Source organism: Pituophis catenifer, unplaced genomic scaffold (genome assembly GCF_029215685.1).
Source record: "Pituophis catenifer annectens isolate HBS135680 unplaced genomic scaffold, rPitCat1.0.hap2 SCAF_17, whole genome shotgun sequence".
NCBI lineage: Eukaryota > Metazoa > Chordata > Lepidosauria > Squamata > Colubridae > Pituophis > Pituophis catenifer.
Window position 1 is genome coordinate 4929232 of NW_027256897.1, and position 19385 is coordinate 4948616.

At 44.0% G+C, this 19385-nt stretch overlaps 1 protein-coding gene and 1 long non-coding RNA gene across 2 annotated transcripts in view; one reads left to right on the plus strand and one right to left on the minus strand.

The window, feature by feature from the left end:
- The window catches only part of ENG (endoglin), a 43307-nt gene extending 29404 nt beyond the window's left edge, over positions 1 to 13903 (minus strand). Inside the window, 4 exon segments of the mRNA XM_070955549.1 lie at positions 703 to 837; positions 4490 to 4621; positions 4624 to 4655; positions 13550 to 13903. Of these exon segments, the coding sequence (XP_070811650.1) occupies positions 703 to 837; positions 4490 to 4621; positions 4624 to 4655; positions 13550 to 13610 (360 nt within the window). The 5' untranslated portion in view covers positions 13611 to 13903.
- Positions 1 to 19385, plus strand: part of LOC139325626 (uncharacterized) — a 40372-nt gene that overhangs the window by 7102 nt on the left and 13885 nt on the right. The window contains exon 2 of the long non-coding RNA XR_011601111.1: positions 4511 to 4663. This is a non-coding gene — a long non-coding RNA (uncharacterized lncRNA). The remainder of the gene's footprint in view (positions 1 to 4510; positions 4664 to 19385) is intronic.

A 19385-nucleotide genomic window follows, 5' to 3' on the forward strand; every position in this document is an offset into this window, starting at 1 on the left:
AAGACGTCTCCGTGGTCATCTGGCCAGCATGACTCAATGCCAAAGGCGCATGGTACGCTGTTCTCTTTCCACCAAAGGTGGTACCTATTTTTCTACTTGCATTTTTTTTACGTGCTTTCGAACTGCTAGGCTGGCAGAAGCTGGGACAAGGAACGGGAGCTCACCCCGTTACGCAGCACTAGGGATTCGAACTGCCGAACTGCCAAACTTTCTGATCAACAACCTCAGCATCTTAGCCACTGAGCCACCATGTCCCACATGTGACTTCATTAGCTTGTCTTAAATGCCATTTACGTCAGGGGTCTTAGCCACTGAGCCACCGCGTCCCTTTTAAATAGTTTTAAATAGTTTTAAGTAGTTTTAAATAGTTTTAAATAGTTTAAAATGGTTTTAAATGAAGGAATCAAATCTGAGCCTTTGAAAAATCAAAAGCAGAACTGGCACACTCCTTCACCCTCTTCATCCTTTTCCCTACTCAGTTCCCGAGGGCTGGAATAGATGACCTCAAGGGTTGCTCCCGACCCTACAAATTCTACCGCCAAAGCGGAACTCAAGATTATTAGTAGGAGGGCAGTGAGTCTCCAAGATGGAGACGAAGATTCCCATCCAACGTCCCTTTTGCCACCGAAAGGGCCTGCGGAACTCCAGTCCACCAGGTCCAAAATCCTAGCATTGCCCACCTGCCTGTGGATGGCTACTCACGTGAATGACGACGGGGTGGCAATCTTCGTCTGAATGGATTGTCAGGACGAAGCTGCTGTTGGAGTTCAGAACGAAGATGGCTTTGCAGTCGCCTCTGGCTGCCCCCGAAGAGATGTTGAGCTGGAGAGTGGACATCTAGGAGAAGAAGAGAGACAGGGCGGCTGTTGCATTTCTGGGCATGGTAGAAGCCACCGATATCGGGGAGAAGGTTCAGAGACACCCCACATCTTCCAAAAAGAGAGTTGAGGTTGGGAAGACACCCTTCCCCTCCCCCCAAGGTTTGAAGACCAGTTCTGTCATGTGGAAAGATTTTGCAATATCTCTTTCTCCAGCCAGCTAGCCATCATCCATTCATTCTGTCTGTCTCTCTCTGTCTGTCTGTCTACCTACTTACCTACCGTATCTACCTACCTACCTACCTACCTACCTACTTAACATCTATATCCGTCCATCCATCTATCTATCTGTCTGTCTGTCTGTCTGTCTGTCTATCTATCTATCTATCTATCTATCTATCTATCTATCTATCTATCTATTTATCTACCTACCTACCTACCTATCTACCATATCTACCTACCTACCTACCTATCTATCATCCACTCAATTTGTGTATCTTCCATCCACCCATCTACCAATCCAACTCAACGTCTATCCATCCATCCATCCATTCAACATCTGTCTATCCCTCTGTCTGTCTGTCTCTGTCTGTCTGTGTGTGTGTGTCTCTCTCTCTCTAATCTATCATCCACTCAGCTTGTCTGTCTTTCATCCAGAGGTGGGCTTCGCATAATTTAACAACTGGTTCGCCCAGAATTGAAAATGTGCGCTCGCGCGTTGCCCACATGTGTGCTGCGCCAAAAACATGGCGATTGTATAGGGCGGGATAGCGCCGGGGCAGGTGGGCGGGGCCAGCCGCTAGCCATAACTACTGCTCCGCCTGAACTGGGGCTGAATCCCACTCATGCTTCCATCCATCCATTCACCAATGCATCTACTCAACTTGTCGACTATCCATCCATCCATCCATGAACTACTGTATCTATCTATCTATCTATCTATCTATCTATCTATCTATCTATCTATCTATCTATCTATCATCTACTCAACTTGTCTGTCTTCTCTCCATCCATCCACCCACCAATCCATCCATTCAACTTGGCTATCTGTTGTCTGTCTGTCTGTCTCTATATCTATCTATCTATCTATCTATCTATCTATCTATCTATCTATCTATCTATCTATCTTCCACTCAACTTGTCTGTCTTCCATCCATCCATCTACCAATCCATCCATTCAACTGTCTATCTGTTGTCTGTCTGTCTCTATATCTATCTATCTATCTATCTATCTATCTATCTATCTTCCACTCAACTTGTCTGCCTTCCATCCATCCATCTACCAATCCATCCATTCAATTGTCTATCTGTTGTCTGTCTGTCTGTCTCTATATCTATCTATCTATCTATCTATCTATCTATCTATCTATCTATCTATCATCTATTTATCTATCATCTATCTATCTATCTATCTATCTATCATCTATCATCTATCATCTATCTATCTATCTATCTATCTATCTATCTATCTATCTATCTATCTTCCACTCAACTTGTCTGCCTTCCATCCATCCATCTACCAATCCATCCATTCAATTGTCTATCTGTTGTCTGTCTGTCTGTCTCTATATCTATCTATCTATCTATCTATCTATCTATCTATCTATCTATCTATCTATCATCTACTCAACTTGTCTGTTTATGTGTCTAGCTGGCTAGATGGCTGGCAATCCGCCACGTCTCTCTTTCTCCAGTTCGGTTCAAAGCCACTCGCCTTCTCGAAAACTAGATTGCCGTCTGTGCAAAACAGACGGGCCGTCTTTCGATGGCGCCTCTCGGCTCCGACTCCAGTGCCCTTCCCCATCCTCCCCCCCCGGCCGCACAATTCTTGCAAATCCACCCCTCGGATGGAGAATGGAGGGTGAGACCTGGGCACCCTCCCCCCCCATCCCAAGCGAGAAACCCAAACAAACAGGAATAAGAAGAGCCAGCCCCACAGAATGCCTTCGGGGCCCCCATCGAGGGCACAAGCCCAGGGGTCAAACGGCGAGCAGGGAAGGCTTTGCTTCTATTTTTACCATCCCACTTCATCCTCCCCCACTCGGGAGCCATTGTTCCTCCCTTGGAGAACTCAGCAAGATTTCTTCTGCCTCCTTCGGCTGGGAGATCTGCTTATAGAAATCGGCTTCCAGTAATTCTTTCCCATTTGGAGACAGCCTTCTCGGCTCAGCGGCCACTTGTCTGAATGCCACAGCCGTGACATCAGAGGGGCCTCCTGTCGCAACCTGACTTCGGGAGCGGGGGGGGACCAGCCTGGGCAGCTGATGGAAGACCGCGAGGGGGTGAACTGGGCCGGGTGCCCCAGCCGTAACCACCTCTTCAGACCAGGTCTCTGGGATCCTTGGTGCTCTCTGAGCTTACAGGCTTGACTAGGTAACATTCCAGCACTGATTGGGTTCCCTAGCTGGGTCACAACACATCTTCAAGGAAACCACCAAGCTCAGAGAGCACCAAGGACCCCACAGTCCCCTCTTCCTCCACTCCGTAGTCTTGATGATGTCCCCCTAGTTGGGTCATGAAAGAAAACAGGCAAGGTCAGAGAGCACCAAGGACCCCAAAATTATAGTCTTACTACTGCTACTCCTCTCCACATACCCCACACCCTTCTAGCACTGATGATATCCCCTACTTGGGTAATGAAATGTCTGCAAGAAAACAGCTAAAGTTTTCTTAGGAAGACCCCTCAAATTCTCCTCCTCCTCCTCCTCCTCCTCCTCCTCCTCCTCCTTCCTCCTCCTCCTCTTGTCCCCCAGCCTCTGGCTTTTCCTCCCTCCTTCCCTCCCCTCCTCCTTTTCCCTCCTCCCTTCTAGCACTGATGTTGTTATCTAGTTGGCGTCATGAAAGATCTGCGAGAAAACAACCAAGCTCAGAGAGCACCAAGGATCCCACAGTTTTCCTCCTCCTCCTCCTCCTCCTCCTCCTCCTCCTCCTCCTCCTCCTCCTCCTCCTCCTCCTCCTCCTCCTCCTCCTCCCAGGAATCCCCACTCCCTTCTAACACTGATGATGTTACCTAGTTGGGTTATGAAAGATCTGCGAGAAAACAAACAAGCTCAGAGAGCACCAGGGACCCCCACAATTTTCCTCCTCCTCCTCCTCCTCCTACCTCCTCCTCCCGTTCCTCCTCCTCCCCGTTCCTCCTCCTCCCTCCTCACAGGAATCCCCACCTCCCTTCTAACACTGATGATGTTACCTAATTGGGTCATGAAACATTTGCAAGAAAACAATCAAGCTCAGAGAGCACCAGGGATCCCACCATCCTCCTCCTCCTCCTCTCTACAAACCCTCCTCCCTTCTAGCACTGATGATATCCCCTAGTTGGGTAATGAAAGGTCTGCAAGAAAACAGCTAAGGTCAGAGAGCACCAAGGATCCCCAAAATTCCCCTCCTCCTCCTCCTCCTCCTCCTCCTCCTCCTCTCACCCCAATTTAAAAGGCCTGTGAATTGGGGGTGAAGTAAGATCATAAGCACCGCTGCAGTTTTCATTTAGCAAATGCTTTATTCAGCGACCGATTGCAATCGCTAAGCGAGGACTCTTGTCATTTCAAAAGGCAGGCTCAAATGAAAGCAATCTTGAAAGTGGGAATGGGCAGATAAACCAATTTGGGGAGGGGGATGTGGATTTGAAAGAAGACCCCGCTTGGGGGGAGGGCTCGCCAGATCAGCTACCTCACCTGGGATCTGCTGTATTTCAGATTCAGAACATGGACCTCCAGCTCGGAATCGATCGGACCGCGGGCCTCGCAACCGTTGGCCACCACACTGGTTGTGTAGAAGACGCTGACCCGCCTGGTTTCTGCTGATGGGGCTCCGGAACACATCCCAAGGAATTCAACACACCTAGGAAGGTAAGAATCTCACAATGAATTCTGCTCAATTGTTACCTTATTGAGCGCTCAGGGAGCAATCGGTCAATACATTGGATCCATCCGTTGCGTCCCGGCCCTTGAATCGTTTCCTTTGGCTTTTTAAAACGAAGATACTGAATTCATTCTCATTTTAGTTCCATGAAATTGGACTTAAGGTTTGGGGAAGAAGGAGGCGAGCTGGGAAGCAATCTTTTTCTTTCTTTCTTTCTTTCTTTCTTTCTTTCTTTCTTTCTTTCTTTCTTTCTTTCTTTCTTTCTTCCTTCCTTCCTTCCTTCCTTCCTTCCTTCCTTCCTTCCTTCCTCTCTGTCTTTCTTTCTTTCTTCTCTCTTTCTTTCTCTTTCTTTCTCTCCACTCTCTCTTCTTCATTTTCTCCCGCTGTCCCTCACTTTTCCTCCCCTCCCTCCCTCCCTTTCTTTCTGCATTTCTTTCTGCATTTCTTTCTTTCTTCCTCTCTCTCTTTCTTTCTCTCCCTCTCTCTTCTTCATTTTCTCCCTCTGTCCCTCACTTTTCCTCCCTCCCTCTTTCTTTCTTTCTTTCTTTCTTCTTTCTTTCTTTCTTTCTTTCTCTCTTTCTTTCTTTCTTTCTTTCTTCCTCCTTCCCTCCCTCCCTCCCTTTCTTTCTGTATTTCTGTATCTCTCTCTCTCTTTCTCTCTCTCTTTCTCTTTCTTTCTCTCCCTCTCTCTCTTCTTCATTTTCTTCCTCTGCCCCTCACTATTCCTCACATGACAATGACAGCAATACGAGCCAGTTATATCGAAAAATTTTTTATTGATTGTAGGAAAGATGAGCTGAGTTAGAGAGGAGCTATCTTATTTGGGTTATCTAGTCTTGGCAACTTAGCTATTGAAATCTGATATTGTAAAATTTTAATGTCATATATCATATATTTTTAGATCGTTATTTTTGTAACTGTTTTGTCTTTTTCCCTTTTTCTTTTCTGTTTTGTTTGAAAAGGCCTTCGGGCTATTCAATAAACAAAAATACCAGAAAAATACCACTATTCCTCCCTCCCTCCCTCCCTCTTTCTTTCTTTCTCTCTCTCTCTCTCTTCCTTCCTTCCTTCCTCCCTTCCTTCCTTTCTGTATTTCTCCCTTTCTCCCTTTCTTTCTTATTTTCTTATTTCTTTTTCTCTTCTTTGTTTCTTTTTAGTTTCTTACTTTCTTACTAACTTATGTGCTCATTCATTCATTCATTCATTCAACTTGTTTGCTGCCTATCTCACTGCAAGCTGACTCGGCTTACAACATCAAAATAAAACCATACATATCAGTAACCAATGAATAAAACTGCAACAAAAAGGCAGATTGGAACTAAAACCAGAGTATAGGGAGGAAAGGAGCGGGGTGGGTGGGTGTGAGGCAGGAGCTGCCCTTAGTCAAGCCACCCCTTAAATCCGATTTCGTGAAATTGAGGGCGTCCCGAGTTGAACTGAGCTAGAGAAAGAACTGAACCAAGCTTGCTGGGCTAAAATCTGCACCCCCAGGAGATGCTTGAACCCGGTGCACTAAACGGAGATTGAGGAATCCATGTTCAAGCAGGACGCCCAAGCTCCCTTCCCCGCCTCGCCCGACGCGGAGTCGTCCACTCGACCATTGTCCTGAATTTCCTCCGAGGACCAACCTAGGCCAGTCCCAGCCCAGCAGCATCAGAGGAAGACAAACAAGAGACTTATCTGGCCTCCGCAGCCTGCGTCACCCTTCCCCTCTCGGAGCCCGTCTAGAAAAATAACCCGACGGGACAAGACACCGCAAAAAAAGAAAGGCCCAGCCTCATGGCTACACAGGATTCTGCAGACAAGTATCTGTTTACGTTATTCCCCAGGCGCCAAAGAACTCTGTGCAAGTTGAGCTCAGAGAAAAAGGCCGTGAGATTAGATCAGCCTGGCGACGAAGGGCAAAGTCGAAGGAGACGGGATTCTGCCATGGGTGGCACCGTCTGACCCCGCCAGGGGAAGGTTAAACAAGGGGGCGCAAGGAAGGAGGAGAGGTTCCAACGTGTGGGAGACTCACCAGGCTGGACCAGGGCGTGGTTTGTGGTGGCCAGAGAAACTTGGAGACGCAGCCCACCTTCTGTGCAACACCTTCCATCCTCCGCCTTTTTTCAGCGGAGGCTACAAAGTGGTCCACGGGGCCGGCTGTGGGTCACACGGGGCTGGTGTTGTGTGCACTGCTCAGATCTTGGCGTGGAATGATTAATCGTGACCGACAGAATGACAAAGGGATAATCGGGGATAATTAGGGAAGGAAAAGCTGCTGATGCCTTTAAATTGTAAGAAAACAAAAAGGATGGTGTTGGGAAAGGAAGTTTTTCCCCCTTCTCGGTTAGGGAATTTTATAAATCAGATCCTTTCACTCATCCATCAACATCTCCTTTTTCTCTCTCTCTTTCATCTATTCATCCATCCATCCATCCAAATTGTATCTCTGTTATCCATCCATCCATCCATCCATATTATATCTATTATTCATCCATCCATCCAAATTATATCTCTATTATCTGTCCATCCAAATTATATCTCTATTATCCATCCAAATTATATCTCTATTATCTATCCATCCATCCATCCATCCCAATTATATCAAACTTATCCGTCCATCCATCAAAGTTATATCTCTATTATCAGTCCATCCATCCATCCATCCACCCATCCATCCATCCCAATTATATCAATCTTATCCGTCCATCCATCAAAGTTATATCTCTATTATCAATCCATCCATCCATCCATCCCAGTTATATCTCTATTATCCATCCATCCATCCAAATTATATCTCTATTATCTATCCATCCATCCATCCATCCCAATTATATCAATCTTATCCGTCCATCCATCAAAGTTATATCTCTATTATCAGTCCATCCATCCATCCATCCCAGTTATATCTCTATTATCCATCCAAATTATATCTCTATTATCTATCTATCTATCCATCCATCAATCTTATCCGTCCATCCATCAAAGTTATATCTCTATTATCAGTCCATCCATCCATCCATCCATCCTTCCCAATTATATCTCTATTATTCATCCATCCATCCAAATTATATCTCTATTATCCATCCAAATTATATCTCTATTATCTATCTATCCATCCATCCATCCATCCATCCATCCCAATTATATCAATCTTATCCGTCCATCCATCAGTTATATCTCTATTATCAGTCCATCCATCCATCTAAATTATATCTCTATTATCTATCCATCCATCCATCCATCCATCCATCCCAATTATATCAATCTTATCCGTCCATCCATCCCAATTATATCAATCTTATCCGTCCATCCATCAAAGTTATATCTCTATTATCAGTCCATCCATCCAGCCATCCATCCATCCATCCATCCATCCATCCATCCCAATTATATCTCTATTATCCATCCAAATTATATCTCTATTATCTATCTATCCATCCATCCACTCCAATTATATCAATCTTATCCGTCCATCCATCAAAGTTATATCTCTATTATCAGTCCATCCATCCATCCATCCTTCCCAATTATATCTCTATTATTCATCCATCCATCCCAAATTATATCTCTATTATCCATCCAAATTATATCTCTATTATCTATCCATCCATCCATCCATCCATCCATCCATCCATCCATCCCATCCCAATTATATCAATCTTATCCGTCCATCCATCAAAGTTATATCTCTATTATCAGTCCATCCATCCATCCATCCCAATTATATCTCTATTATCCATCCATCCATCCAAATTATATCTCTATTATCCATCCAAATTATATCTCTATTATCTATCTATCTATCCATCCATCCATCCAAATTATATTTCTATTATGCACTACTGACCACTTCTTTAAGTTTTATATACACACACATACACATTCTCTCTCTCTCTCTCTCTCTCTCTCTCTCTCCTCTCCTCTCTCTCTCTCCTCTCTCCTCTCTCTCTCTCTCTCTCTCACACACACACACACACACACACACACACACACACACACAGAGGGGAAAGAGAGAGAGAGAAATATATTACATTGGCCTTGTTTGCAGCTGTCTCATACCACTGGCTCCCAATTCCTGGGATTCAACATCCTTTTTGCCAGAATTCCTGCTAAGCCCGACATCTCCCGTTTTTATTCCGGAATCTTTATTTCTGTTCATGTAATTTCTCTTTCTCTCACCCACTGAGATCCTCCTGAAAGCTTTTTTCTGCAAACATGAGCCATGTTCCCCCTCTTTTTGTGTTTTCTGACAATCTCACAAGCATTCTGTCCACCAACATCAACGAAGACGTTGATGGGGATGGGAGTAAAAGCAGATGGCTCTTTGCATTTTTTGCATTGAATTTCCTGGAAGACTTAATTCTCCATTCTTGCAAGGCATGGTTTTGAAACTATTTCTCTTTGTTTCACTTTCTTCTTCTATTCCAGATGTTAGAGATCAGAATGTGAACAGAGCGTTAGAGAAGGGGGAAAAATAGAGCAGGCAATTTTGAATTTTTCTTCTTCTTCTTCTTCTTCTTCTTCTTCTTCTTCTTCTCTTCTTCTTCTTCTTCTTCTTCTTCTTCTTCTTCTTCTTCTTCTTCTTCTTCTCCTCCTCCTCCTCCTCCTCCTCCTCCTCCTCCTCCTCCTCAATTCTTCTTGTTCTTCTGCTCCTTCTCCTCCTCAATTCTTCTCCTTCTCCTCAATTCTCCTCCTCCTCCTCCTCCTTCTCCTCAATTCTTCTTCTTCTTCTCAATTCTTCTTCTTCTCCTTCTCCTCCTCCTCCTTCTCCTCAATTCTTCTTCTTCTTCTCAATTCTTCTTCTCCTTCTCCTCCTCCTCCTTCTCCTCAATTCTCCTCCTCCTCCTCCTCCTCCTCCTCCTCCTCCTCCTCAATTCTTCTTGTTCTTCTTCTCCTTCTCCTCAATTCTTCTCATTCGCCTCCTCCTCCCTCCTCCTTCTCCTTCTCCTCAATTCTTCTTCTTCTCCTCAATTCTTCTTCTCCTTCTTCTCCTCAATTCTTCTTCTCCTTCTTCTCCTTCTTCTTCTTCTTCTTCTTCTTCTTCTTCTTCTTCTTCTTCTTCTTCTTCTTCTTCTTCTTCTTCTTCTTCTTCTTCTTCTTCTCCTCCTCCTCCTCCTCCTCCTCCTCCTCCTCCTCCTCCTCCTCCTCCTCCTCCTCCTCCTCCTCCTCCTCCTCCTCCATCTCTCGGCTTCCCTCCTGATCATTTTAAATGATATTTCCCATCAGAATTAGGTTGCGCCCCCACAAGTTCCCATTTGTGCTCGCCAAACAGCTGGATTTCATTCAGTCTCCAAAAACATTAAGAGTCACGTTTTCAATTTCTTTTCCATTTTTTTAAAAAAATGGTGAGTGGGTGAAAATAGAGAATTTAGCACAGTCATCTCCCAAATGAACCGCATTGTCAGCTAGAGAAGTTCCCCTTTTGGGTTTTCTCAGCCAAATTTTTCTTTTGCAAAATTGTTCCCTTTTCCAATTTCGACTCCTGACAAATTTTATCCATGTTTTAATCATCGTCTTTTAAAATTGGTAATCTTAGCGCTGTAAAATCTCACTTCACGGAGTGTGTTCTAAATTCTCCTTTGACCAATTCCGGTTTTACTGGACCCCAAACCACTTACTTTTTTTTTTAAAAAATGTTATTTTTACAAAGAAGGATGGTTTGAAAATATTTTTCACCCGTCCGTAAAATAAATATTTCTAAAATCGAGAGGAATACCTTCAAATATGCAGGCCCTCTCTTCACCAATGAGAAACAAGTTTGACTGTTTAAAACAATCCTTTTTTTAAAAAAATTGTATCGCGTAAAACCAGCATGTAGAAATCACTTGGTATCACACGGGAACACATCCCTTAATAGATTGCGATATTTCTTTCTGGATATAAAGGAATAATTAACGAGGCTTAGAGATAATCAAATGAAGGATGATTGGATCAAGATGGAATTTGGCTTGTATTTAAAGATAGACTGCCTTTAATCATGGAAGGATCATCTAATAATCAGGCATGAATAAATCATCATATAAGATAAGTGATGATTTATTAATGCCTGATTATTAGATGTATTACGAAGTCAGTTATCCACATAGGGAATTGACTTCGTAATACATACAATGTACAGTACTACAAATTTTAGAATTCATTTTTAATTAGTCAGACCGTGTATAATTAACACTGGATTTTATTACAGATTTTAGTTGTTATTTATTATTTTATACTAGAAGTTTTAAGTGTATGTACACCGAGTGCTTTTATTTGTTCTGGTCTAAGACTGTATAATAATACATTGAAAACATTTTTAATCCATTTTAATCTGGGGAAAATTTGAAAGCTTGGCTGTCTTGACTAGAAACGAGGGTTAAACATGGTTATAAAATAAACCGCAGTGACATGAATACAACTCCTGTTTCAGCAATTCCTAACAAAGCAGGAATAATTTGGCACCAATAATCCAGAAAGGCCAAAGATAAGAGCGCTTCAGAGCACGTGCAGAGTTCCTTAGGCCCCCTAGCTGAAAAAAAACCACCTTTTTTTGAGAAATTTAAATCAGAGAATTTGATTTTGGATTGATTTCATTGAGAAAGGAAGAGAAACTGAACTCATGGGGCAGATTAGTTGTGTTGCGCTTTTAGCAAACTGAATTGTGATGCTTCATTTGTCGCTCCTTCTTAGAGCTGCCCACCTGCTTGGGTGTCCAAAAAGGAAGATCCAAGGGGGAGGCATTTATTTGGAAAATGAGATTTGGGGCCCCACAGAAGCTTTGCGCCTTGTCACTCGACGCGAACTTAAACAAACATAGTATGGTAGAACCAACTGGTGGAACGTAATATTTTAGGCTTATTTGTGAGTGAGTGTGTGTACACTTTCGCTGGTATTAGCTATGAACATTCCTCAGTTTTTGGATCGCGGAATAATTGTAAAAGAAACTGGAACGGATTTTTCTACGCAGAGCAGAGCTGGGGAGCTGGAGACCATGACTTCAACTGGTGTCCATCCAGAACTTCCTCATCAAGAGGTGAAACTCAAGTGCCTTCAGACGTTGTGGGGGCTTCATCGCAGGAGGCTTTTAAGAAGAGACTGGGCAGTCACCTGTCTGAAATGGTATAGGATCTCCTGCTCGAGCAACGGGCTAGACTAAAAGACCTCCAAGGTCCCTTCCAAGTTCTGTTATACGATTACTTCAACTGGGGTTTCTCAGCCATCAATTCAATTGGGGTTCCGCAACCTTCTCAACTTTAAACCGAGTGGACTTCAACTCCCGGAATCCCCCAGCCAGCGTTAGTAAGACCACACCTGGAATCCTGCATCCACATTACAAAAAACGATGCTCAGACTTTGGAAAAAGTGCAGAGAAGAGCAACTAAGAGGATTAAAGAGACTAAAGGATGGTTGCAGGACTTGGGTATGGCCGGTCTACAGAAAAGAAGGACTATAGCAATAGCAATATTCCAATATTTGAGGGGCTGCCACCAAGAAGAGGGGCTCAATTTATTTTCCAAAGCATCAGAAGGCAAGACAAGAAACGATGGATGGAAACTAACCAAGGAGAGAGACAACCTGGAATTAAGGAGAAACTTCCTAACAGTGAGAAGAATTAACCAGTGGAACAGAAGTTGTGGATGCTCCCATCAATGGAGGTTTTTAAGAAGAGACTGGACAGCCATTTGTCTGAAATGGCATAGGGTCTTCGAGGTCATCTAGTCCAACTAGATGACCTTGAAGGTCCCTTCCATCTCTCTCCTGATTGATTGAAGTTCACCTGGCTCGAGGCTGCCAACGTTGAGCAACTAATCTCAACTCAAAGCAAGGTTGTACCTGTGAACCAAATTCTGTCTTGGTGTCTTCCACCATCCATCTACTCTAGCTCAACACTTCTAAGCAGGGGAAGATATTTCGAGATTCTTCTCTGGAGCCAAGCCTGCTGAAGCTGAGAAGACAGGAAACGACTTGAAGGAACTTAAGATGGACTAGGACTTCCCTCAGATCTCATGTCTGGATCGGAGAGAAACCGAAAGAGAGTCTTTTAACTCCTTGCACCACAGTTCACCCTTCTTTGAAGACAAACCCCAGAACTGGTGAAGAAGCCCAGATCGACCTCCTTCCCCAAAGAGATTACAAGCCCATCACCCTCATCCAGATGTCTCCTTCCACCTCCTCACCTTTGACAGAGTCAAGATTGCCAGGTCTTCCCCTAAACTTCCTCTAAACACGCTATAAAAAAAGATGCTGAGACTCTAGAAAGAGTGCAGGGAAGAGCAACAAAGATGATTAATGGACTGGAGGCTAAAACATACGATGAACGTTTGCAGGAACTGGGCATGGCTGGTCTAGTGAAGAGAAGGACCAGGGGAGACAGAAGAGCAATATTCTAATATTTGAAGGGCTGCCACAGAGAGGAGGAAGGGGGTCAAGCTATCTCCCAAAGCACCTGAAGGCCAGACAAGGAATAATGGATGGAAACTGAACAAGGAGAGATTCAGCCTGGAAATAAGGAGGAACTTTGACAGTGAGAACAATCAACCCGTAGAACAGAAGTTGCCTTCAGAAGTTGTGGGAGCTTCATCACTGGAAGCCTTCAAGAAGAGACCGGACTGCCATCTGTCAGAAATGGTGTAGGGTCTCCTGCTTGGGTAGGGGTTGGAGTAGATAACCTACTACAAGGTCACTTCCAACTCTGTTCATCGATATCAGTAACTGCTTCTGGATCCATTTTAGCAGATCCTACAACCCTTCTTGATGGTCTCATCGATTGACCTCAATCCCGAGATTCCTCTCCCGAATTTGGAGAGGGGAACGGGGTCTCCTTGGACCACTCATCCACCCCCCAAAAATACCCCCAATTGTAGCATCTCCCTTTTCCGACGGGAGACTCGAGCGAGAACGGTACTTACTGGACGTCATGGCTGCAGGGCCAGAGATGAGAAGCAGCACGGCGAAGTACCACAAATCCATCTCTCCGTGATTTGAACGGTCAGTGCGCGTCCCTTCTCCACTTGGTTCCCCCTTAGCCCGTGTCCAGGGGCAAAGGGCTGGAGAAACTGGATCTCGCCTGGCTTGGTCGTTGTGCAACGGGACGAGGGACGCACAGACGGTTCAGTTCGGCTGTTCTCCACTCCAGTCTCGGTCCCTTTTCAGGAAAGGCCCAAGGGTGATGGAGTCCAGCGAGCGAGGACACGAAGCAACCAGACCGAAGTTCAACAGGTTTTGGACAAAGCCAGGCAGAGAACCTCCTTCTCGTCCTCCGAGCTCTCAAATGTCGAAATGCTCAAGCTGGGGCTTCGCTCGGCTCTAATGATATGCCGGGGCAGGAAATCAGCTCCCTCTGCCAAGATTTTTGCTGCCAAAGCAAGAGAAAGGAAATGCAATTTTTTTTCCCCCTCCTCTTTTCTTTAGCTCTCTCTCTTTTTTTTTTTTAAAGAGGAATTTTTTTAAAAAAAAGCAGCTTCAAAGGATGCCAAAAAGAAAAAGAAAAAAAAATTCCTGCTTGACAGTGAAAAATCTCCGACGGAGAATTAAAGACGTGATCTTCGACAGGGGAACGTCTCAACTTCTCCTTTTGGAGGTCACGGGGGAAGTTTTTAGGGACAAAGTTTATTCTGTTTTTGGGGGTGTTTTAAAAGTCATTTTTTAGGGGGGGGGTCTCCTGGGCAGGACAGTGTAGGATGAAAACTGAAACGCGGGGGGGGGGTCTGTTTTTTAGGCAAGAATTTATATATATTTGTTTTGCACCCTTAGGCAGCCTCTCTTTCCTCATTTCGTGCAATCTTTTTTTAATTTAATTTAATGTAATTTTTATGGCGGCTGAGATTAATGTGAAAGTTTACTAAAAATGATCTAGGAATTTTGCACCGGGGGGGATGGACAAGAAGTCAAAGCTGAAAGGACGTAGCAGCAAATGCTTTCAGTCTTTACTCTTAAAGAGGATTCTTTCTCCTGCCCCCCATTCTCACAAATTCGAATCTGAACTTCATGAGGTCTAGCCGCTTCATTTCGTGTCAGCCCCTATTTTACAGTGGGAAGGTTCTAGAGCTTTTTTTTGTTTGGCTGATGTTTTGGCTTACACTATTCATGCCCTAGGGGAGCCCCCCCCTCCCTTCAGCCCCCCTTCTCACCATTTCCTGTCCTGAACTTCATGAGGTCTAGCCGCTTCATTTCGTGTCAGCCCCTATTTTACAGTGGGAAGGTTCTAGAGCTTTTTTTTGGCTGGTGTTTTGGCTTATACTGTTCATGCAGTAGGGCAGCCTCCTTTCAGCTCCCATTTTCACCATCTCCTGTCCTGAACTTCATGAGATCTAGCCACTTCATTCTGTGTCAGCCACTCTTTTATAGTATGTTCTACAATTTTTTGGGGGGGTCTGTGTGTTATGGTATAGGATTAATTCACCCGCAGGCTCCTGTTTTATTTAAAAGCTGGACCAAGGAGTGGGTTGGAAAGATTAGAAATAAGAACGTCTCCAAATGCTGCTGATGGCTCTTTTAAAACAAACAGGATTTTAATTTTAATTTTATTTTAAAATGGATTTTAAAATAGGATTATGGCAATTAGGAGCTTTAGGACAAAAAACAGTCTCCTGCCAGAAGTAATATATCTGAGTTTTCTGGCGCTGTTCAAACAGGAAATGATCACCATCTGTAAACCGTCCAACATTCCTTTGGCCACTGTTTGGAAAATTCCACCCGGTTGGACTAAATGACCTCTGGGTTCCCCCTCAACGATGCTAAGAATATGGAACTTCTTCCCGGTCTCTTCGTGTACAGGTAGCCCTCGACTTATGTGAGCTCAACATTTGCATTGCTAAGCGGGACAAGTCAGTTTTGCCCTGTTTTAGGACCTTTTAGCATTGCTAAAATGAACCGTCGTAAGTCAAGGACTACCTCTATTGACAGGACTTGGGGGGGGGAATTCCTTTTTCAGCGGAAGTCAAAAGGAAACACTCTTTTTCCTTTGCTGCCATTAAAAATAGGAGAATTACGCTCCATTTGCCGTCGCTTTGGGAGCAAAAAACTGGAAAACAGGCGGCCCAAAAAACATTCCTTTGCATTTTTTCCGTCCCTTCCTGGAGCTCGGCAAACAATCCTCAAAAATCCAAATCCTCTCCCATGTACGGACCGCTTAACCCTCCTTGCCCACCCCCCCCTGCAAGAATTTCCTGGATACCTCCTTGTTGTTGTTTTTCCAGAAAAACAACACACAGAGAGAAAAAATTCCTCCCGGTATTTGGAGTTCTTGGATTTCTTTGACGCGATGGGGTTTGCAAAACTCCAATTTCCTCCCGCTTTCCTCCCCAGCTCAGCCGGCGGCCAGCGGAGAGGAAAAGAAGCAGGGAGGGTGGAAGGAAGGAGATGGCGCTGAAGGATGCCAGGAGGGCAGGCTGGGAGAAAGATAGACTGCTTTGGCACCAGGGGCTCGAACGATTCAGAGCGAGTCCCGAGTGGGTTCACTTTTGACAGGGTCCCCTGTATGGCAACTTTTTTCGACCTTAGCAAGTTTAATCTCTCTCCCTGTCTCATATATTGATAATCTATCATCTATATATCTATATACGGTATCTTCTCTGTCTGTCTGTGTTATACCATCTGTCTATATCTATTTCCTCTACATATGTCTCTCTAATTTATTATCTATCCATCAACTATATCATCTATCATCTATAACTATCTCTGTCCTCTATCATCTGTCAGTCTTTCTGTCTGGCTATCATCTATCTATCTATCTATCTATCTATCTATCTATCTATCTATCTATCTATCCTTTATCTATCTACCTACCTACCTGCATCTCTCTCTCTCTCTCTCTCTCTTTCTTTCATAGATAGATAGATATGGATGGATAGAAAAATAGAAAGAAAGAAAGATAGATAGATAGATAGATAGATAGATAGATAGATAGATAGATAGATATGGATGGATACAAAAATAGAAACATAGATAGATAGATAGATAGATAGATAGATAGATAGATAGATAGATAGAGATGGATAGATGGAAAAATACATAGATGATAGATAGAGATGTATTTAAGAGATAGATAGATAGATAGATAGATAGATAGATAGATAGATAGATAGATAGATAGATAGATAGATAGAAGAGATGGATGGATGGATGGATGGATGGATGGATGGATGGATAGATAGATAGATAGATAGATAGATAGATAGATAGATAGATAGATAGATAGATAGATAGATGATAGATAGTTAGTTGTGGGTATATAAGAGGTAGGTAGGTAGGTAGAAAAATAGATAGTTGTGGATGTATTTAAGAGATAGAAAGGTAGATAGATAGATAGAGGGATGGATAGAAAAATAGAAAGATAGATAGATAGATAGACATGGATAGAAAAATACATATAGATGATAGAGATGTATTTAAGAGATAGATAGATAGATAGATAGAAGAGATGGATAGATAGAAGAGATGGATGGATGGATGGATGGATGGATGGATGGATAGATAGAAGAGATGGATGGATGGATGGATGGATGGATGGATGGATGGATAGATAGATAGATAGATAGATAGATAGATAGATAGATAGATAGATGATAGATAGTTAGTTGTGGGTATATAAGAGGTAGGTAGGTAGGTAGAAAGATAGATAGTTGTGGATGTATTTAAGAGATAGATAGGTAGATAGATAGATAGATAGATAGATAGATAGATAGCGATGGATAGATAGAAAAATAGATAGGTAGATAGATAGATAGATAGATAGATAGATAGATAGATAGATAGATAATAGATAGATAGTTGTGGATATATTTAATAGATAGATCGAAAGATCAATCAATCGATAGATAGGGATGGATAGATAAGATAGAAAAACAGAGAAAAAGAGATGTGGATGTATTTAAGAGGTAGGTAGATAGATAGATAGATAGATAGATAATCTATCTGAATAGAATAGAGCTGGAAGGGACCTTGGAGGTCTTCTAGTCCAGCCCCCTCCTCAAGCAGGAGAACCTATATCATTTCAGACAAGCGACTGTCCAGCCTCTTCTTAAAAAAACCTCCAGTGATGAAGCACCCACAACTTCTGGTGGCAAGCTGTTCCACTGGTTAATTGCCCTCACTGTTAGGAGGTTTCTCCTTAATTCCAGGTTGCTTCTCTCTTTAATTAGTTTTCCATCCCTCCCTCCCTCCCTCCCTCCCTCCCTCTATCTATCTATCCCCATTTTACGACCTTTCTTGCCACAGTTATTAAGTGAGTCACTGCAGTTGTTCAATGAGTAACAAGTTGTTCAATGAATCCGGCTTCCCTCTTGATTCTGCTCGAAAGGGGGATCACACATGATCCCGGGACATTGCCACCGTCATAAGTACGAGTCAGTTGCCAAGCCCCTGAATTTAGATCCTGCTATTACGGTCGTAAAGCGTGGGGGGGGGAAAAAAACCAATCGTAAGTCCCTTTTTTCTCCAGCACTGTTGTGACTTCAAATGGTCGCTAAACGATCGTTGTAAGTCGGGGACCACCTGTAATGGATGAGAAAGTTGCCATTCGGCGCCGGGAACCGGGCGGAAAACTTTGAAGGCTGGAGAAAGAATCGGAGCCGCGAACTCCCCAATTTGGGCTGTCTCTTAAACGGCCAATTGCTTCTCCTTCTCCTGACCCCAAGAGATGCTTCGGTCCAGACAGAGAGGCATCCTTGTGGAATGGGGCAAGGCGGGGCGGGGGAGGGAGGGGGCAAAGGATGCACGCGTGTGAGGAAATGGGGGGGGGTGTCACATCCTCCTGCCCCGACATTCCAGCCACGTGCCGTGTCTCAGATGTCGGCGGGGAGGAATCTCTCGGTCCCAGCCAGGCTCCTCCGTTCCTGTTTATCGCTGTGGCTCCTTGGCGATTATTTGATGATTCGGGACATCTGAGACTGTTTTTTCCACTTGATTTCCTTCCCCCCCTCCCCCGATCGCCCCGTCGTCTCCCCGAGGCCAGCTTGTGGCTGACCTCTTCGAGGGGGAGGGGGGGCTTCGGTGGGGGAAGGGTAGACCGGATGGCCTGGTTCTCTGGTACGTGGGCAGCCTTCTCACCCCCTTCCTTGCACCTTACACGCAGGGACCTTGCCATGCCCTAGATGTCTGAGTCAGCCAACAATCTTGGTCGTAAGTCGAGAACTAAATGTATCCCGGCCTTGGGTAGTGCCAGCGATGTTCTGATGGTGTTTCTCTCTCTCATCTCTATTCTGTCTGTCTGTCTGTCTGTCTGTCTATCCATCTATGATTTCTCTGTTATCTATCTATCCATCCATCCATCCATCCATCCATCCATCCATATCTATATCTCTATATCTCTTTCAATTCTATCTCTCTTCTCTCATCTCTCTCATCTCTCTCTCTCTCTCTCTCATCTATCTATCTATCTATCTATCTATCTATCTATCTATTTATCATCTATCATCTATCATCTATCTAGTAAACAGTAACAGAGTTGGAAGGGACCTTGGAGGTCATCTAGTCCAACCCCCTGTGCACATAGGAGACCTGTACTAGGGATTTGAACCGCCGAACTGCCGACCTTTCTGATTGACAAGCTCAGTGTCTTAGCCCCTGAGCCACGTAGTCAGGCTTTTTTATCTGTCTGTCTGTCTGTCTGTCTATCTATCTACCTACCTATCCATCCATCCATCCAATCATCCATCATCTATCTATCTATCTACCTATCCATCCATCCATCCATCCATCCAATCATCTATCTATCTATCTATCTATCCATCCATCATCTATCTA